The following is an 18,401-nucleotide window of genomic DNA, read 5'->3' as shown; positions in this document are numbered from 1 at the left end:
CTGATAAATGGTTGGTGCACAGCAAATGGCTCATTATGTATAAGGTTCAACTAGTAACTCTTTATGTGTGTATATCTAGCCATTCATTCAGCAAATAAAATTTCAGCACCAATGATTCATCAGATACTGGCCTTAGTCCCACAAATACAAGAGCGAACAAGATAGTTTATGTGAGGGAGGGACTGGGGGTACTAAGCAAACAGGTAGTTTTAATGCAATCTCAAGTGCTTGGATAAGGCGAAGCTCAGAGGATTTGTGTTATTTGGGTGTCTGGGAATGGAGAAGGAGGTTAAGAATTTGTTAGGTTGGGGAATTCCCTGGTGGTCCAGTGATTAGGACGCCAAGCTACCAGTGCAGGGGCCGAGGGTTTCATCCCTGGTCGGAGAACTAAGATCCACACATGGCAGTGGGGCCAAAAAATTTACAAAAAAGAAAAAAAAATTGTTAGGTTGGGGGATTAAAGAAGGCTCAGAGAAACGTTTCTACTAAATCCAAGTGATATAGATTTTTTTTGATAGATTAGTCATGGGATCTGATATTTTAATATCTAACACTAGTGCTTTTTGTAAATAATCAGTTTTCAGCTAAGTTCAACAAATAGTAAATACCCAGATGATAGCAGTTCTGCCTGCCAGTTTATGATGAATATTTTTAGAAGGATAATATGTTAGGTAACTACTGTCATGGACATTTTGCGTATCTTAAACAACACAGTCACAAAGTAGAAGTGCTTGCTTAGGTAGAATGAGAAACTAAGAAAATTTTCAGTTTTCCTACTGAGTTAAAATAAAAATTGGGAGAAAAAGTATTCATGTTACTGGCATTTGGGAAGGATAAAGGATTACACCTTATTTGTTATAATTGTTTTCTTTTATTGTAGGCTGTAGAAGATGCCTTTGTGCCTGTTATAAAATTTGAATTTGATGGAATTGAAGTAAGTGTTAAATATTTTTCTGACTTTATAATTGAATTATTTAACCTATATGGGTTTGTTTGTTTGTTTTATAGTTTAAAAATCAGACTTACATAGGCACAAATTTTAAGGAATCAAATACTCTAGTCATGGTGAGTCCTTCCTCACCATGGAAAAGGAACCAGCCTCCATCCCTACCCCCAAGATGTTTATACACATCCTTCTCATTCCCATAATCTCCTAAAATAATTATATTATTATAGTTTTAGTTGGAGCAGTATTCAGTGTTTATATTATTACGGTCTTATAAATAATATTCAAAACTGAGCACAAAACGTACTAGGTTACCATTCTTTGCTGTGTGTCTTTTGTTTTCTTGGGAGTTAATGTTTTGTGTTTTATTTGCTTGATGTTTATACTTTGACTAATTCAAATTCAGTCTCTCCTAGTTGTCTAAATCTCCGCTAAATAGATTTGGATTTCTCAGGTGTCCTGTCATTATCGTCTTGAAAAAATATCTCACTGATTCTTCTCACTTCTTCTAATCCACACTGATTGTTCTCCATGACTGATAATACAGCTGTCATTCTGACATCTTTCTTCTCTCATCCTGGGATTTCCTTTTGCTTCTCTCTTGAGTTTTCTTCTTTCTTGACTTACTTTCATTTTAGTGGCACTCATCCACCAGCTTCCTGAAAAAGAGCAGATATTTTTGAGATCTTGAATGTTTACAAATATCTTTATTTTGTTCTCACACCAAATTGATAGTTTGGCTAAGCATAGACTTCTAGGTGGGAAATAATGTTTCTCAGAATTTTGAAGGCCTTGCTTCATTGTCTTCTAGCTTCCACACTCTGTTGAGGAGTGTGAGGCCAATTTGGTTACTCATGGTTTTTATGTGACCTATTTTGCCTTTTTGGCCACTTGTGTGATTTTCTTTTCTTCTTTTTTCCCTGGTCTTCATAGTTGTAAAATTTTTGGTAATACACTTTGTTTTGGTATGTGTCTTTTCAACCAAATGTGCTAAGGCACTCAAGTAGTTCTTTCAGTTTGGAAATACCTGTCCTTCAGTTCTTGGAAATTGTATTGAATTCAGTTGTGTTGCCCGCCTTTGTTTTCTGTCTCTTTCTGGAACTCCTAACATTTGTATGTTGGACCTCCAGGACTGCCGTGTTTTTTTGGTTTTTTTTTTTTTTTTTTTTACTTCTTCCTTCCCACTTATAACTACATCTTCATATTTTTGTTCTGCTTTTTGGGGGTTTTCTCATCTTCTAAATGTTCTCTTGTTTTCCATTTCTGCCATCATATTTTTTTTAATTAATTTTTTTAAATTTATTTATTTATCTTTGCGGTACGTGGGCCTCTCACTGTTGTGGCCTCTCCCGTTGCGGAGCACAGGCTCCGGACGCGCAGACTTAGTGGCCATGGCTCACGGGCCCAGCCGCTCCATGGCATGTGGGATCTTCCCGGACCGGGGCACGAACCCGTGTCCCCTGCATCGGCAGGTGGACTCTCAACCACTGCGCCACCAGGGAAGCCCTGCCATCATATTTTTAATTTCTAAGAATAATTTTTTATTCTCTAAATGTTCCTTTTTATTTAAGAACTTATTTACAGCCTCCTGTCCTTATTTCCCAGATATAATATGTTTTATCTCTGCTTCCTTAGATCTGCTGAGTCTGTTACCATTTGTCCATCTGCTTTCCAGATTTCATGGTTTTTACCGTTGTCTCCTTCTGTTCTCTTTGACTTAGTGGGTTATGCCTTTAAAAACAAAATAAAACTAAAACAAAAAAACAAAACAAAATTTTGCTGGTATTTTAGTGGGGTTTCAAGAGGGAGTGAATGTAAATGTGTTGGATCTGTCATCTTATCTAGAAATTCACTTACAAGGTTTTGATTTTTTTTAATGATTGGCAAAATTAAAATGCTTACTCTTAATTTGAAAATTATTCTCCCAAAACTTTGCAGTGATTTTCCAATGTGATATTACCTGCATAGGCCTTTGGAAGTTTTGGTAGAACTTCCCAAACTAATAATTAGAACTTTTTACATTTTTGAGGTGGGAAGGGGGGAGAATGGACTAAAAGGAGAAAAAGTAATATTTCTCTCTCTCTCTCTCTCTCTTTTTTTTTTCCATCTTTCCAAAGATTGATCTAGTCTTTGCAAGACTGTCAATACAAACCATATCAGATAATTTAGATCTAAGAGACGACTCTCGACTGAGAAGCCTTGATATAAGGTGTATTCGCAGCCTAAATGGTAAGCTTCTAAAGAGAAATCTCAGATACCTACTTGAAAACAATTAGATGAATAGAGATCTTTTTGCAAAACTATTAATAGACGTTTTAAGAATTAGACAAACTCAGTTAAAAATGATGTAATTTTCTTTATACAAGTAATCTGATCACATTTAAGCATCTTAAAACACAAATTTACTTGAAATGTTTATGTTTATAGCAGTGGTCCTCAAACTTACTGGTCTCAGGACCCTTTTATACTCTAAACATTTTTTGAGGACCACCCCCCCCAAGATCTTCTGTTTATGTGAGTTATATTTATCAATTTATCATATTAGAAATAAAAACTGAGAAATTTTTAAGGTGTTTAATTATTAGTTCATTTTAAAATAACAATAGTAAACCCATTATAAGTGAATATAAATATATTTTTGTGTGAGAGTGGCTTTTTTATTTTTTTGCATTTTTGCAACTGTTTAATATTTGATTTAATAGAACACAGCTAGATTCTCATATCTGCTTTTGCAGTCAATCTCTTGTAAAATTTTGTTTTGATTGAAGTATAGGAAGAAATCTGGCCTCTTAAAGATATGTAATTGGAAAAGGAAGTATTTTCATAGCCTTTTCTGATAATTGTGGATATTCTTTAATACTACACCAAAACTTGACTGATGACAATTTCCTTTTTTTTTTTTTTAAATAATCTTCTTTCTGGTGGAAGCCTCTTTTTATTTATTTATTTATTTTTCTTTTAAAATTTTATTTATTTTTTGCTGTGTTGGGTCTACATTGCTGCGCGCGGGCTTTTCTCTGGTTGCGGCGAGCGGGGGCTACTCTTCATTGCGGTGCACGGGCTTCTTATTGTGGTGGCTTCTCTTGTTGCAGAGCATGGGCTCTAGGCGCATGGGCTTCAGTAGTTGTGGCACGCGGGTTCAGTAGTTGTGGCTCACAGGCTCTAGAGCACAGGCTCAGTAGCTGTGGCGCACAGGCTTAGTTGCTCTGTGGCATGTGGGATCTTCCCGGACCAGGGCTCAAACCCATGTCCCCTGCGTTGGCAGGTGGATTCTTAACCACTGGACCACCAGGGAGGCCCAATTTCCTTTTTCTTTTCAACAGCTTTATTGAGGAGTAATTGCATACCATAAAATCCATCCTTTTTAGGTGTACAATTCAGTAGTCTTAGTATATTCACAGAGTTGTGCACCACAATCCGATTTTAGAACATTTTCGTCATTCTCAAACGATCCCTCATACCCATTTGCAATCATTCCTTTTTCTAACCTCCAATCCCAGGCAACCACTAATCTACTTTCTATCTCTATAGATTTGCCATTTCATACAAATGGGGTCACGTAATATGTGGTCTTTTGTGTCTGGCTTCTTTCACTTAGCATAATGTTTGTGAGGTTTATCCATGTTTGTAGCATATATCAATAGTTTGTTCCCTTTTTTGCTGAATAAAAGTGATCTTTTTAAAGTGTTAATTAGAATATCAGACCTAAAACTGTATCAGTTAACTTTTTGTACTCTGTTGCATTAAAATCTGTTGGTCTGTCTTATTCTTTGAATGGATCTTTTACCCATGCCTGATTTTGTCCTATCATGCCTTAGTCATTTAGAAAATACTGGCTCACAAAGTTATTTGGATCGTCTAAATGTTAACACACATTTCATTATAAAATAATTTTTAAAAAAATCACATTCATTAATGTCACCACCAATCTCATTAGAAAAGTCTAAGTCTTGGAAAGCTGTCAAGCTCACACTAGCAGATACCAGTTGTCCAAAATTCTAATTTTTACTTGAAACTTCAAGTTTTATTATTGGTAACAAATTTTGTCATTTGTTTTCCTAGAAGTGAGGAGCTCACTTTGTTCATTTTTTAGGAACTGTCTGCTAAATACCCAAGTATGAATAACTGTAGTTGTCTTGTCAATCATTCTTTCAAGTAAAACTGGTGTTCCTTGAAAAAAAACAGATAGTTCAGCTTACCTTGAAAATGTTCAAACATCACACACGTTCCTTTCCTGTTTTCTAACTGCAAATTTGTGGTGAAGATAATATTGTCTACTATTTCAGTTTGTTGCCATGGCTTTGATTCACTGCTAAGATACCAGCAGTTTTACCCACCACTGGTTTGGCACCATGAGTGCAAATGTTAACACAGTGAAACAGGCAAAGAAAGCATTAATATTATAGAAATAGATTTGACCTAATAGATTCCCAGCAGTCCACTGACCACACTTTGAGAACCACTGGTTTGTATTGGATTGGCCAAAAAGTTCATTCAGGTTTTTCCATAAGCTGCTATGGAAAAACCCAAATGAATTTTTTGGCCAACCCAATATTTTGTTTAACTTAATCATTGCATTTTGCTGTATTTCCAGAGTGCAACAGTAAATCACAGTATTTGTGGATAAGGTTTGCATTAAAGCAATAACAGTTTTATAAGTTGGAGGCATTTGATTAACAGTAAAGCCAAAGGTGGAAAAAAGCTAAAAAGATATTCAGACTCATCTCTTATTTTAATATTGGATTGTATAACCCATGTGCTTTTTAATTCTTTGTAAGCAAACTGATTTCTCTTATATAAGAGCTACATTTAAAGTACATAAAGAAATTAAGCCTCATATTTTAGTATCTTTGATATTTTTAGCATTTGAGAGTCAAAGTTAGAAGGACATTTGAATTAACTGGAATTTGTTGCATAATGAAAAATGAATGCTTTATGTTTTTCAGGGTGTAGAGTTACTGATGAAATTTTGCATTTAGTGCCAAATAAAGAAACTTTCAGACTCACCCTAAGAGCAGTCAAACTATGGGCAAAACGTAAGTATCCCAAGTCTTTTATTTTACGTTTGCATTATAAAATTATAATTTTCAGTTGCTCATGGTAGAAGCACATATGGGAATTCCTGAACCTGTTGATACCTTGGGGGATTGAGGTGCAGTAAGCTTTGGAGAAGCTATTTCTTTTTCACGTGTGATGCTTACCAGTGCTCTGATGTGTGACTTTACCTTCTTCTCCCATGGGTGAAAACTAAAAGCCCCTGACTTTACATCTTGGATTGCAGCCAGGGAGTCAGAATGAGTTAGAACTTGAAGAGTAAAACCCTTACTTGTGTTCGAGCTGTCTATGGACAGGACCATCTCATCATCTCTGTCTCCCCATTCCAGCAGAGAGGCTGGTGTATAGCAGGTGTTCAGTAAATGTATTAAGTGAAGAACCTACTGTGATAGTTTTAACCTTTTGTTTTTACCTTCCAACACTCTTCTAATAAAGCCTTGAACTGTACTAGTTTATATATATATAGGATGTGGTTCCTAAAAGACCCAGCCCTGAGCTGGCACAGCACAGTTTGTATTATTTGTAACTACATTTAAGCTGTGCTGCACTTCTGGCACCAGGTTTTACAATCTAAAACAGTGCTTTCCAATCAAACCTTCTGTGATGATGGAAGTATTTCATATCTGTGCTGTCCAATACAGTAACCATATGGCCGTTGAGCACTTGAAATGTGCACCTGAGGAACTGAACTTAAATTTTATTTAATTTTAATTAAATTTAAAATTTTAAAATATCTAAAGTGAAAACATAGGTCCTCACAAAAACTTTTACACAGATGTTCATAGCATTATTAATAATGTCAAAGTGGAGACGGCCACAAAATGTGGTATATTCATAATGTGGAATATTATATGGCAGTTAAAAGGAGTGAAATATGGATACATGTTACAACATAGATGAACATTGAAACCATTATGTTAAGTGAAAGAAGCCAGTCTGCATATTGTATAATTCCATTTATGTGAAATGTTCAGAGTAGGCATATCTATAGAGGTAGAAAGTGGATTTAGTGGTTGCCTAGGTCTGGGAAGACTTGGGGGAAATAAGAGGTGTGTGACTGTTAAAGTTTTCTTTTTGGGGTGATGAAAATGTTCCAGAGTTGATTAAAGTAATGATTGCACAACTCTGTGAATAGAATAAAAACCATTGAATTTTATACTTAATTGATGAATCTTATGGTATGTGAATGATAGCTCAATAAAGTTACCAAAAAAATACTATATATAGGCACATGTAACTTGTGGCTACCATATAGGACAGTACACATCTAAAAAGACCTTAAGCAAGTAGAATTTGTCCTTGGGCTCAATTATATTGTGTAGTCAGGGTAAAGTAATCTGCAGTAACGGGGTATCATGAACAATTTGTTTTTCCTTATAGATTAAATACCATGTTTTGTCAATTATTAGATGCATGTTTTTCACATTTAACATAACTGAAATGATATTTTGTATTTTTTTCTCTTAATGGGACATAAAATCATCTATATTATATAATAACTGAGAACATCTTAGTTTTGATGAAATATGGTAATGCTTCTTTATAGATTGCTGTAAGAAACAGTCATCCAAAAAAAGAAACAATCATTCAAGAAAATGAGTAATATCAATGGTTGTATTGTACTTTATGGAGAGATATACAAATTTTTGCACAATACTGAAGTCAGTCCCCAACTTTACAGTTGAATTTTTAAATGCCCAAGAACATGATTAGGGTAGTCCCCCCTTATCTGCCATTTTGCTTTCTGCAGTTTCAATTACCTGCAGTTAACTGCAGTCTGAAAATATTAAATGGAAAATTTCAGAAATAAACAATTCATAAATTTTAAATTGCATGCTGTTCTGAGTAGTGTGATGAAATCTCTCGCTGTCCTGCCTGGGACAGAGATGGTATTGCAGTACTTGTGTTCAAGTAACCCTTATTTAACTTATTAATGGGCCCAAAGTGCAAGAGTAGTGATGCTGGCAACTTGGATTTGCCAAAGAGAAGCCTGTAAAGTGATTCCTTTAAGTGAAAAGGTGAAAGTTATCAACTTAAGGAAAACAACCGTAGGTCGAGGTTGCTAAGATCTACATAAGAACGAATCTCCTATCATGAAATTGTAAAGGAAGAAAAAGAAATACGTGCTAGTTTTGCTGTCTCACCTCTGTGAAACTGTGAAAGTTATGGCCACGGGACTTCCCTGGTGGCGCAGTGGTCAAGAATCCGCCTGCCAGTGCAGGGGACACGGGTTCAAGCCCTGATCCAGGAAGATCCCACATGCCACAGAGCAACTAAGCCCATGCACCACAACTACTGAGCCTGCGTGCCACAACTACTGAAGCCCGCGCGCCTAGAGCCCATGCTCTGCAACAAGAGAAGCCACCGCGATGAGAAGCATGCACCGCAACAAAGAGTAGCCCCCACTCACTGCAACTAGAGAAAGCCCCAAAGACCCAACACGGCCAAAAATAAATAAATAAATTAATTAATTTTTAAAACGTTATAACCACAGTGATAAGTACTCAGTTAAGATGGAAAGGGCATTAAATGTATACAATAAGATATTTTGAGACAAAAAGAGGCCATATTCACTTAACTTTATTATAGTACATTGTTATAATTGTTCTATTTTTATAATTGTTGTTAATTTCTTACTGTGCCTAATTTATAAATTAAACTTTATCATAAATATCAGTACCATCCCATGTTTCAGGCATCCACTGGAGGTCTTGGAACGTTTCCTCCACAGATAAGGGGGAACTAGTGTACTGTTGAAAAGTTTTTCTTCCCTACTTGTGGACCCTCTGAATATCTTTCCTCCTCCCTTTCATTTCTCTCTCAACCACAGATATTGAAAGGTGGGAAATTCCAATGTCATATCAGTAGAGCCCAGTTGGACAGTCAGAACTGAGGCAGGGAACTGAGATGTCTGTATTGGAGGGCAAAGTAGGGGGTAAGATGAGCAGCTTAGGGTTTACTGATAAGAATGTGAGCCTAACATGAAGGTCTGTTTGTTGATTTTAATGTTTCTATAAGGGAGAAAAGTTCTAAGCAAATCTTAGGAGGGAAGTTGTACTGTTCCTTACACTTGAATGTCATGGATAGTAGGTCCTAACAATAATTAACAACTATTAATTTTCTAGGACGTGGTATTTATTCCAACATGTTGGGATTCCTTGGTGGTGTCTCCTGGGCAATGCTAGTTGCAAGAACTTGCCAATTATATCCAAATGCAGCAGCTTCTACTTTAGTTCATAAGTTCTTCTTAGTTTTTTCCAAGTGGTAAGTATTCATATGCATATTTTCACTACTTACTAACCTCTGCCTATATGTAAATTTGTTTGCAAATTTAAGAGTTTTGCTTACACCTTTTGTCGTCTTACATTCCTTTTTTAAGTTAAATTTAAAAACATCAAAATTGAGGCAATGATGGGACCCCAGATGGTGCTTTCTTCTAGGGGGACTGTGAATGTGGGCCTTTAGCTTATGATAGTAGTCTTTGCTAATTACTAGCTATATAGAGGTTAAGATCTCCTCATATGTAAACTAAAGATGATAACTATAGCTGCTTCACACAATTTATTAGGAGTATTCTCAGTAAGTGTTAGCTGTTGCTGTTATTAAATTATCAGAGTTAAGTCCATGAAAGCAAATGAGAAGGAAAGAAAAAATTCAAGTTTAAATTAGTTGCAGCTAATGGGCAAAGTAGTATTTGCCCTTTCAGAGAACACTGCTTTAAAATAAGCAGCTTTTTCCTTTGTATACTCCCTTCGTCAGTTTCTTTTTTTTTTTCAATACCAAATACCCATAACATTTGCTGTGTGAAAGTTGGAGCAGCATCTAATGATTTTAACATTTCATATAGTTCCTGAAATGAGGTCTTATGTGAGTTTATTTGCTTATTTCATGTTAGGGAATGGCCAAATCCTGTGCTGCTAAAGCAACCGGAAGAAAGCAATTTGAATTTGCCAGTTTGGGATCCTCGGGTATGTGACTTATTACGGCATTTCATTAAAACCTTTTAGGAATAGGATGATTCTGTAAAGTGCAGTCTAGTTAAGGATAATTCCTCTTGTTCCTGTTCATCTTCCTTCTGTGTAACTATAGTCCTTTCCCTCCCTCTACTGTGTTTTTTCGGTGCAGATGATTTGTATCTCCAATCCAATCCAAATGTTATGTCATTAAAAATCACCCATATAAGACTTGAGTGGGTATATCAACCAAGATGTTATAATCTATTGTTAAAAACTGTCTTACAAGTAATTAGTTACTAATAATAAAGTACTGAAGTATATAAAGGATGTACTTTGCAGTACAGTTTAAAGCAGATTCATGGTTCCAAGATAGCATAACTCTCACTCACCTTGCATTTTAATGTGCTTCTAAAGTGATACTCATTCCTCTGAGTAACCAAGGGGAAGTCATCTGTTGAATAGGTGCAGAAAGAGGATGGAGAACCACTGGACCAGATAATGCTTTTTGCACTTATGATATTGTATTTCCTTGGTTCTAAAAGACCACTGTTTATAAGCTGCACCATCCATTTAACAGCTTTTTGGGGGAGAAATAAACTTCTGCAGAGTTTTCTTTAACTTTGATTATCAGACACATCTGACTTCAGAAATAACTGAAGTTGGGGAGGGGAAATGTACTTCTTAGAACTGAGGAGATGTAGTATTAAATTTATATTTCATATTCTTCAGACTTTTGGGGATGAAGTGAGGACAACTGAAATAGGAGAATAGATCAATTATTCTGCTTCTAATTTCACAGGTAAATCCATCAGATAGGTATCATCTCATGCCCATAATCACCCCTGCCTACCCACAACAGAATTCTACGTATAATGTGTCCACATCAACTCGAACAGTAATGGTAGAAGAATTTAAACAAGGTAAACCTGTCAGCCCTATTACCCTTTACATGTTCCCGCGAGTTTTTGATTGACAACAGTGTTATTCTCTATTGCAGTTATGCCTATTATTTCTAAAAGTTCTTTCAAATGTGTATTTTTTAAGTACTTGGTTTTGCAAAATATATGATAATATGAAGGCCAAAAATAGAGCCACCCCGGTCTGGTTGAAATTGACTTTTATGTTCTAAGAAAGAGCATAATAAATCTACACTTTTTTTTACTCAGGGATTTGGTAGGGTTAGAACTTTGGGCGTAGGGTCACACAGGAGCTGATAATACGATGGTCAGTTTTCAAAATCACTGTCTGTCTCTCTTTCTTTAGGTCTCGCAGTCACAGATGAAATTCTTCAAGGGAAATCAGATTGGTCCAAACTCCTTGAGCCACCAAATTTTTTCCAAAAGTATAGGTATTTGAAATTTTGCATTTTGTGTGTGTGTGTTTAAGGAAGAAGAATGTTAAACTTATAAAGTTAATACACAATAGGTGACGTCACTTATATTTTAAGTGAGGTAAAGGATAGGTTAGCAGAAACCCTAGGTGATGAGAAAGTCTCTGTATTCTAGTAGTGTCTAACCCAGTATTTGTGGGCTTTGGGGTTTAGTGAATTGTTTTTAATTAGAAGGTCTAGAATTAATTTTGTGAAAATCAGAGCATGTTTTAATTTTCATAAATGTGTGCCTGTATTAGCTGTTTTGTTCATTGGGAGGGAGAAGGAGTAATAAAGAAAGAGTAAAAAAGAAAAAGTAATAATGGAAAGTCAGACCCTAACAATGTTTCTCTGGCTTTTTTCCCCCTGATTATTGCTGAAAATTCTTCACAGACATTATATAGTATTGACTGCCAGTGCATCAACAGAAGAAAATCATCTAGAGTGGTAAGACATTTCAAGTTCTCTATCTACTGTGTGATGATAACATATTTATATGGTACTTTATCATTTCTAAAACACTTTCTCTATTTTCAAAATTATTAAATCTTATTGATGACTGTTGTACTTGACCATGAAGCATCAGTGTTTAAGAAATGCCATCAAATTAATGTTTCAGAATTGGAAGTGACATGAGATAAGAATATATGTACAGATTTTTGCCTTTTGTCACTTCTCAGAGTCAGATTTAAGCAAAATTTTGAGGCAGTTTGAATGATTCTGATACCTAGCCTATTACCATATATATATATACACACACACACACACACACACACACACACACACACCCCCCAGACTATATATACACATATATGTATTTTGAAGTATAGTTGATTTACAGTATATTAATTTCAAGTGTATACCATAATGATTCATTATTTTTGCAAATTGTACCCCATTAAAAGTTATTACAAGATAATGGCTTTAATTCCCTGTGCTGCACAACATATCCTTGTTGCGTATCTATTTTATACATAGTTAAATCTGTTAATCCCATACTACTAATTTGTCCCTCCTCTTTTCCCTCTCCCCTTTGGTAACCACTTGTTTGTTTTCTGTTATCTGTGGGTTTGTTTCTGTTTTGCATATACATTCATTTGTATTATTTTTCAGATTCCACATATAAGTGATATAATACAGTATTTGTCTTTCTCTGTCTGACTTATTTCACTAAGCATAGTATTCTCCAGGTCCATCCACATTGCTGCAAATGTCAGAATTTCATTCTTTTTACGGCTAAGTAGTATTCCATTTTGCACATACACCACAACTTTATACATTCACCTGTTGATGGGCACTTCAGTTGCTTCCGTGTCTTGGCTATTATAAACAGTGCTGCTATGAACATTGGGGTGCGCATGTCTTTTTGAATTAGTGTTTTCATTTTTTCCGGATATATACCCAGGGGTGGAATTACTGGATCATATGGTTCTGTTTTTAGTTTTTTAAGGAACCTCCATACTATTTTCCATAGTGGCTGTGCCCATTTACATTCCCCCCAACAGTGCACAAGGGTTCCCTTTTTTCCACATCTTCCCCGACATTTGTTATTTGTGTACTTTTTGATGACAGCCATTCTGGTAGGTATGAGGTGACATCTCGTTGTTTTGATTTGCATTTCCCTGATGATTAGTGACTTTAAGCATCTTTTCATATGCCTGTTAGCCATCTGTATGTCTTCTTTTGAAAAACGTCTTTTCAGGTCTTCTGCCCATTTTTTGATTATTGTTTGTTTTTTTTTGATATTGAGTTGTATGAGCCCATATATTCTTTTAATTTAGGAGATGGTGGCATGAAAGGCTTCAGAATCTTAAGCTTCTGTCAACAGATAGGAGATATTTTTGGTCAAGGACTAGTACATTCTTTTTAGCGCATCTGAACTGATTCCTTCTGCCTCCAGTGTATTGACTTCACTAGCTCCATCAGGCAGAAACTGTTAGACCACCAAAGATGGTTGTGCTTTCCTCAGGTCTGCTTTTTGGGAAAGGAAAACATATTACTGTCCTGTTTTTGCTTCAAGGGTTTAATGCTTATTTCATTGACAATTAAAGAGACCTTGGGAATTCCCTGGTGATCCAGTGGTTAGGACTTCATGCTTTCACTGCCAAGGGCACAGGTTCAAATCCCTGGTTGGCCAAAATGAATGAATGAAAAAACAAACAAGAAAAAAAAAATTTAAAGAGACCCTGAAAAGAATCCTTTCACTAAAACATTTTATTTGTCTAGATTAGGGGTCAGAAAACTATGGTATAGTGCAAATCCAGTCTGCTACTTATTTTTATAAATAAAGTTTTATTGGAACACAGTCACACTCATTCATTTATGTATTGTCTATGGCTGCTTTCCTGCTGCATGGCAGAGTTGAATAGTTGTGACAGAAACATATGGCCCACAAAGCCTAAAATATTTACTCTGGCCCTTTACTGAAAAAGTTTGCCAACATCTCATTTAGATAACACAGAGGAGTAACTAAGTGTTTTGTATATCCGCTGTTGAAGAACATATAATGTGTAAGCTTTTTCAAGCGTTTGAAAATGTGAAAATGTTCTTGTAGTTATTCTTTGTAATTCATAAAATCATTAATAAGTTAATAAAATAAGTGACAGTAGTCACATTTAAGTGAGGTAGAAAGTAAAGTTGCAGGTATCTGATGAAGTTTTTTTTTTAATAAATTTATTTTTTATTTATTTTTGGCTGCGTTGGGTCTTCATTGCTGTGCGTGGGCTTTCTCTAGTTGCGGCGAGTGGGGGCTACTCTTTGTTGTGGTGCGCAGGCTTCTCATTGTGGTGGCTTCTTTTGTTGCAGAGTACAGGTTCTAGGCGCACTTGCTTCAGTAGTTGCAGCACGCGGGCTCAGTAGTTGTGGCTCGCGGGCTCTGGAGCACAGGCTCAGTAGTTGTGGTGTGAGGGCTTAGTTGCTCCACGGCATGTGGGATCTTCCCGGACCAGGGATCGAACCCATGTCCCCTGCATTGGCAGGCAGGTTCTTAACCACTGTGCCACCAGGGAAGTCCCTGATGAAACTTTCTATATTTTAGTAGTATCTGATCTGATTTTAGTGAATTCTTTTTTTTTTTTTTTTAGTGAATTCTTTTTAAAATTTAATATCTAGTATCAATTTTGTAAAGATTAGAGCATGTTTATTTCATGAATTAAGTGCTAGTTATTAGCTCTTTTTGTTAACATTATTTAAATATATGTTAGCCTTAGGGTTTAGGCATAAGATTTGAAAGTAGAAAAAGATTTAGAACCAGGTTAACGAACAGTTTTTGTTCATGCTCCAATCATGACTATTTTATGGTCTTAAAAGGCAGGGTATTTTAGATCAGGAATGCATTAAATAGATCAGTTCTTCTTGAAAAAGAAAGGGAAGGAAACAGAAATTCACTAAGTAACTTCTCACTTACCTGAATGGTATTTTAAACAGAGTCCCTAAAATATTGGACTGAATTTTTTTAATGAACCCTGTAAAGCATCATAGCTAATATGCTGTTTGGTTTACTTGGATGTAGCTTCCACATTTAATATGGAAAAATCTTGTCATTTTATTTTAGGGTTGGATTAGTAGAATCTAAAATACGTGTACTTGTTGGAAATTTGGAACGGAATGAATTTATTACTCTTGCCCATGTAAATCCCCAGTCATTCCCAGGAAATAAGGAACATCATAAAGAGTAAGTTAATTATTTTTTAATATCATATTTTTAAAATAATGGTATCCGAAATATGCATGGTTTAAGATCAGTTGTGAGATGCTATTTAACAGGCATTGATGGAGGATAATACATTGTATACTTGATCACGAGTTGTCATGCATTAAAACTAAGTACATGCTTTGTTGGTAGCCCACAAACCCCAACAAAAAACTCCATCACAATATTTGGAGCATCTTTAAATATATATTTAGTAAGTCATTTTCGAAGCATTTAATCCTCTTGTATAATAACACAGGATAACTTAACAGTGTTCTTGGTGTCAGTTTTAAGAATTTGGCCAAACCATTGACATTTGTATTTATGCTTCCATAGACCAAGTTTTAATTACCAAATAGCATCTGTAAAATTGTAAAAATTAATGGAAATTCTTAAATTTTTTATTTTATAGCAACAATTACGTATCAATGTGGTTCCTTGGAATAATTTTTCGGAGAGTAGAAAATGCAGAAAGTGTTAATATAGACTTGACATATGACATACAGTCATTTACTGATACAGGTAAGATTTTGTCATCATGGAGCTGTGGTGCTCAACCTTGGCAGTAACGCAGTATCACCTGCCTAGGATCTGGCTGGCTATATTTTTTAAAGTTCTGCAATTGGTTAAATGAAGATGGAACAGCTATATCATGAAAATTAATTCTGCTATTAAAAAAGTAAAGGCATGATGAAGCGACTTCCAAGACCTGTTTGTGGGCGGGGGGGTGGGGGGTTGCAGACCAGTGTAAAGAAAGAATATATGTATGTTTGCTTAAAAATATATAGACTAAAAAAAAAAAAATACATAGACTATCTCTGGAGGGATATATAGTTTTTTTAAAAAAGAAACTGGCAGAACTGGTTGCTTTTAGGTCAAGGAACCAGGTGTGTCTAGTGGACAGGAGTGAGGCAACTTCACTGTATACTCTTGAACCCTTTTGAGATTTTGTTGTTGTTGTCATTGTTGTTTTAAATACTTATTTAATTTATTTGGCTGCACCAGGTCTTAGTTGCAGCATGTGGGATCTTTGTTGCCGCGTGCGGGATCTTTAGTTGTGGCATGCGGGATCTTAGTTGCAGCATGCATGTAGGATCTAGTTCCCTGACCAGGGATCGAACCTAGGCCCCCTGCATTGGGAGTGTGGAGTCTTAACTGCTCAACCACCAGGGAAATCCCCCCTTTGAGTTTTGTACCATGTAAATGTATTAACTGTTTTAAAACAAAAAGAAGACTAAAGAAAGTCTATAGGTGATTCTTAGTGTGCACAGCCAGTGTTCGTAATCACAGTCATAAAGACGACTTGCTTTTTACTTTTTTTACATGAAATAAATATCATTCAGTACAGGCTTGCTGAATATGTCTCAGAATCAGTGAAAAGGGTCTTTCACATCTAGCTCCCTAAGAATATCTCCCTGGAATATCTTAATATATCTGTTATAAATTTGGAGTTGTCTTAATAATCTGGAATAGTGTACATTCATACTATTAATATTCTTGGTTAGCTCATCTGAGTTTTCTAAATTCTTTTGAATTAGCACTCACATTTATCATGAAAATCCAGGTTCCTGTGCATCACCTAGAACCACTGAATCACATGCTCTGGGAGTGGAGCCAGGAGTCTGCACACTGAACAAGCACTCCTGGTGATTCTTTTATAAGCAGTCTGGAATGAAAACATAGATATAAATTTTTCCATTCTAATTTGGACTCATTTTTCCAAAATGAGGGGGTTGGGAAGCTCTGTTTATTATAGATTTATAAAATGTTCTTCTTCAGATAGAGATACTGAGGCCCCAAGAGATTAAATAATTTACATTTCACAGTACTTACTGTGCAAAAGAAACCTCCCATCCCTGTCTTGAGTAAGCTTATAATCTAATTTGGTATTCACAATTAACGTACATTAAATAATTTATATGGTAGTTAATAAAAATGATTTTCTTATAAGGAGTGAAAAGCACTAGACTGGGGACCTAGGCCTACGTGTATTCCAATTTTGGCAAGGCATTCAAGGCTGTTGAGCCTCATTTACCCACCTGTATAATAAGGATGTACTTTTAGATGGTTTCTCATGTCTAACATTCTGTGGTTGGTGTAGAAAAAGAAGCTTCATGGAGGAGGAGAGCTTGAATTGGCATCTTGGATATTTGGTATTAGGATTAGCTCAGACTTGGGCAAATAATTATGAGAAGACATTGCCTTTGGGGAAAATAGCAGAAAACAAGATTTGGAAAAAGCCTTTTTTCCATACATTTATTTTGTTAGATTTGATTATGGGGAAGTCTTAGAAGTTGGACATGAGAAAACTAGTCAGTACTTAAATAGGGTTGTGACATTGTGAAAATGTTTTGGAAGTATTTGTTCTGTAAGAGGAATGTGTGTTTGTGTAGTGATGTGGAGATATTAAAGGTATGTATTTCAGAAAAAGAAAACAGCCCTTGGTTCAGAAGGAAGTTCCCCATTTTAACATACTGACTCTGTTACAGTGTACAGACAGGCAAACAATATAAACATGCTAAAGGAGGGAATGAAAATTGAAGCAACTCATGTTAAAAAAAAACAACTTCATCACTACCTTCCCGCAGAGATTCTTCAGAAGAAGAAAAAGGTGAGTTTGTACTCGTAACTCTCCAATCTGAGTGGAACTCAGACGAATGATCCTGGGACCAAATTTGCATTTTTATAACGCCCAAACCTATTGAGAAGAAAGAGGGAAGGTACAGACAATTCAATCTAGGACTAAAATCTTACCTTCATTAATCACCAAATATAATTTGTTTTATATGTACTTCAGAATTGAAACCAGTCATTTTTCTCATTTACTTTTTGAAATCCTAAAAGCTTTCCCCTCTTTCAGCAAAGTCTTTCTGATGTCAGTCGAAGTTCAAGTGGACCTCAATCCAAAAGATCATCTCTGGATAGCAATTGTTTGGATAGCTCCAGAGACACTGATAATGGAACACCTTTTAATTCCCCGGTGTCTACAAACAAGCCTTCCAAGCCTGATAGTCCTCCTTCAGCAGAGACAGAAAGGTCTGTATTTCAAAATTTTCCTCTCAGTCTTCAGCTTATTTGAGGATAATGTAAACTTTTCTATACCTTTGCTAAATACTTTTTTTTTAACTGTAAAAAGATTTTATTTTGCCAGTTAGTAGTCAGTTTCTTATTTAGAATTATTTGACAATTTGTGGTAATCCTCTGGGGCATGGTATAGGTTTATGAGTATGTGGGAGTAGATAAGTACATAGAAATGTGCAGGTTTTCCTTTAATTTTTTCTGTTAATTCTCTCCCTGGGTCCTCTTCCTTTCCCTACCCTTTTCTCTTCCTTCAGTGAAATGTTAAAGTTAGGAGTACTTGAAAGAAATTATCTTAAATGTTAA

General features: G+C 35.7%; 1 protein-coding gene across 4 annotated transcripts in view; it reads left to right on the top strand.

The window, feature by feature from the left end:
• Nucleotides 1–18,401, top strand: part of PAPOLG (poly(A) polymerase gamma) — a 32,776-nt gene that overhangs the window by 9,225 nt on the left and 5,150 nt on the right. For 2 of the 4 annotated variants that reach the window (XM_033838485.2, XM_019942756.3), the window contains exons 6-17: nt 881–934; nt 3,064–3,175; nt 5,893–5,982; nt 9,127–9,265; nt 9,897–9,969; nt 10,757–10,877; nt 11,221–11,305; nt 11,720–11,773; nt 14,880–14,999; nt 15,430–15,539; nt 17,507–17,628; nt 17,878–18,053. In XM_033838485.2, the coding sequence (XP_033694376.1) occupies nt 881–934; nt 3,064–3,175; nt 5,893–5,982; nt 9,127–9,265; nt 9,897–9,969; nt 10,757–10,877; nt 11,221–11,305; nt 11,720–11,773; nt 14,880–14,999; nt 15,430–15,539; nt 17,507–17,628; nt 17,878–18,053 (1,256 nt within the window). The other 2 variants (XM_019942757.3, XM_073791356.1) reach the window with 2 other exon arrangements.

Source organism: Tursiops truncatus, chromosome 14 (assembly GCF_011762595.2).
Source record: "Tursiops truncatus isolate mTurTru1 chromosome 14, mTurTru1.mat.Y, whole genome shotgun sequence".
NCBI classification, from domain to species: Eukaryota; Metazoa; Chordata; class Mammalia; order Artiodactyla; family Delphinidae; genus Tursiops; species Tursiops truncatus.
This window is presented reverse-complemented; position numbering and strand designations above follow the sequence as displayed.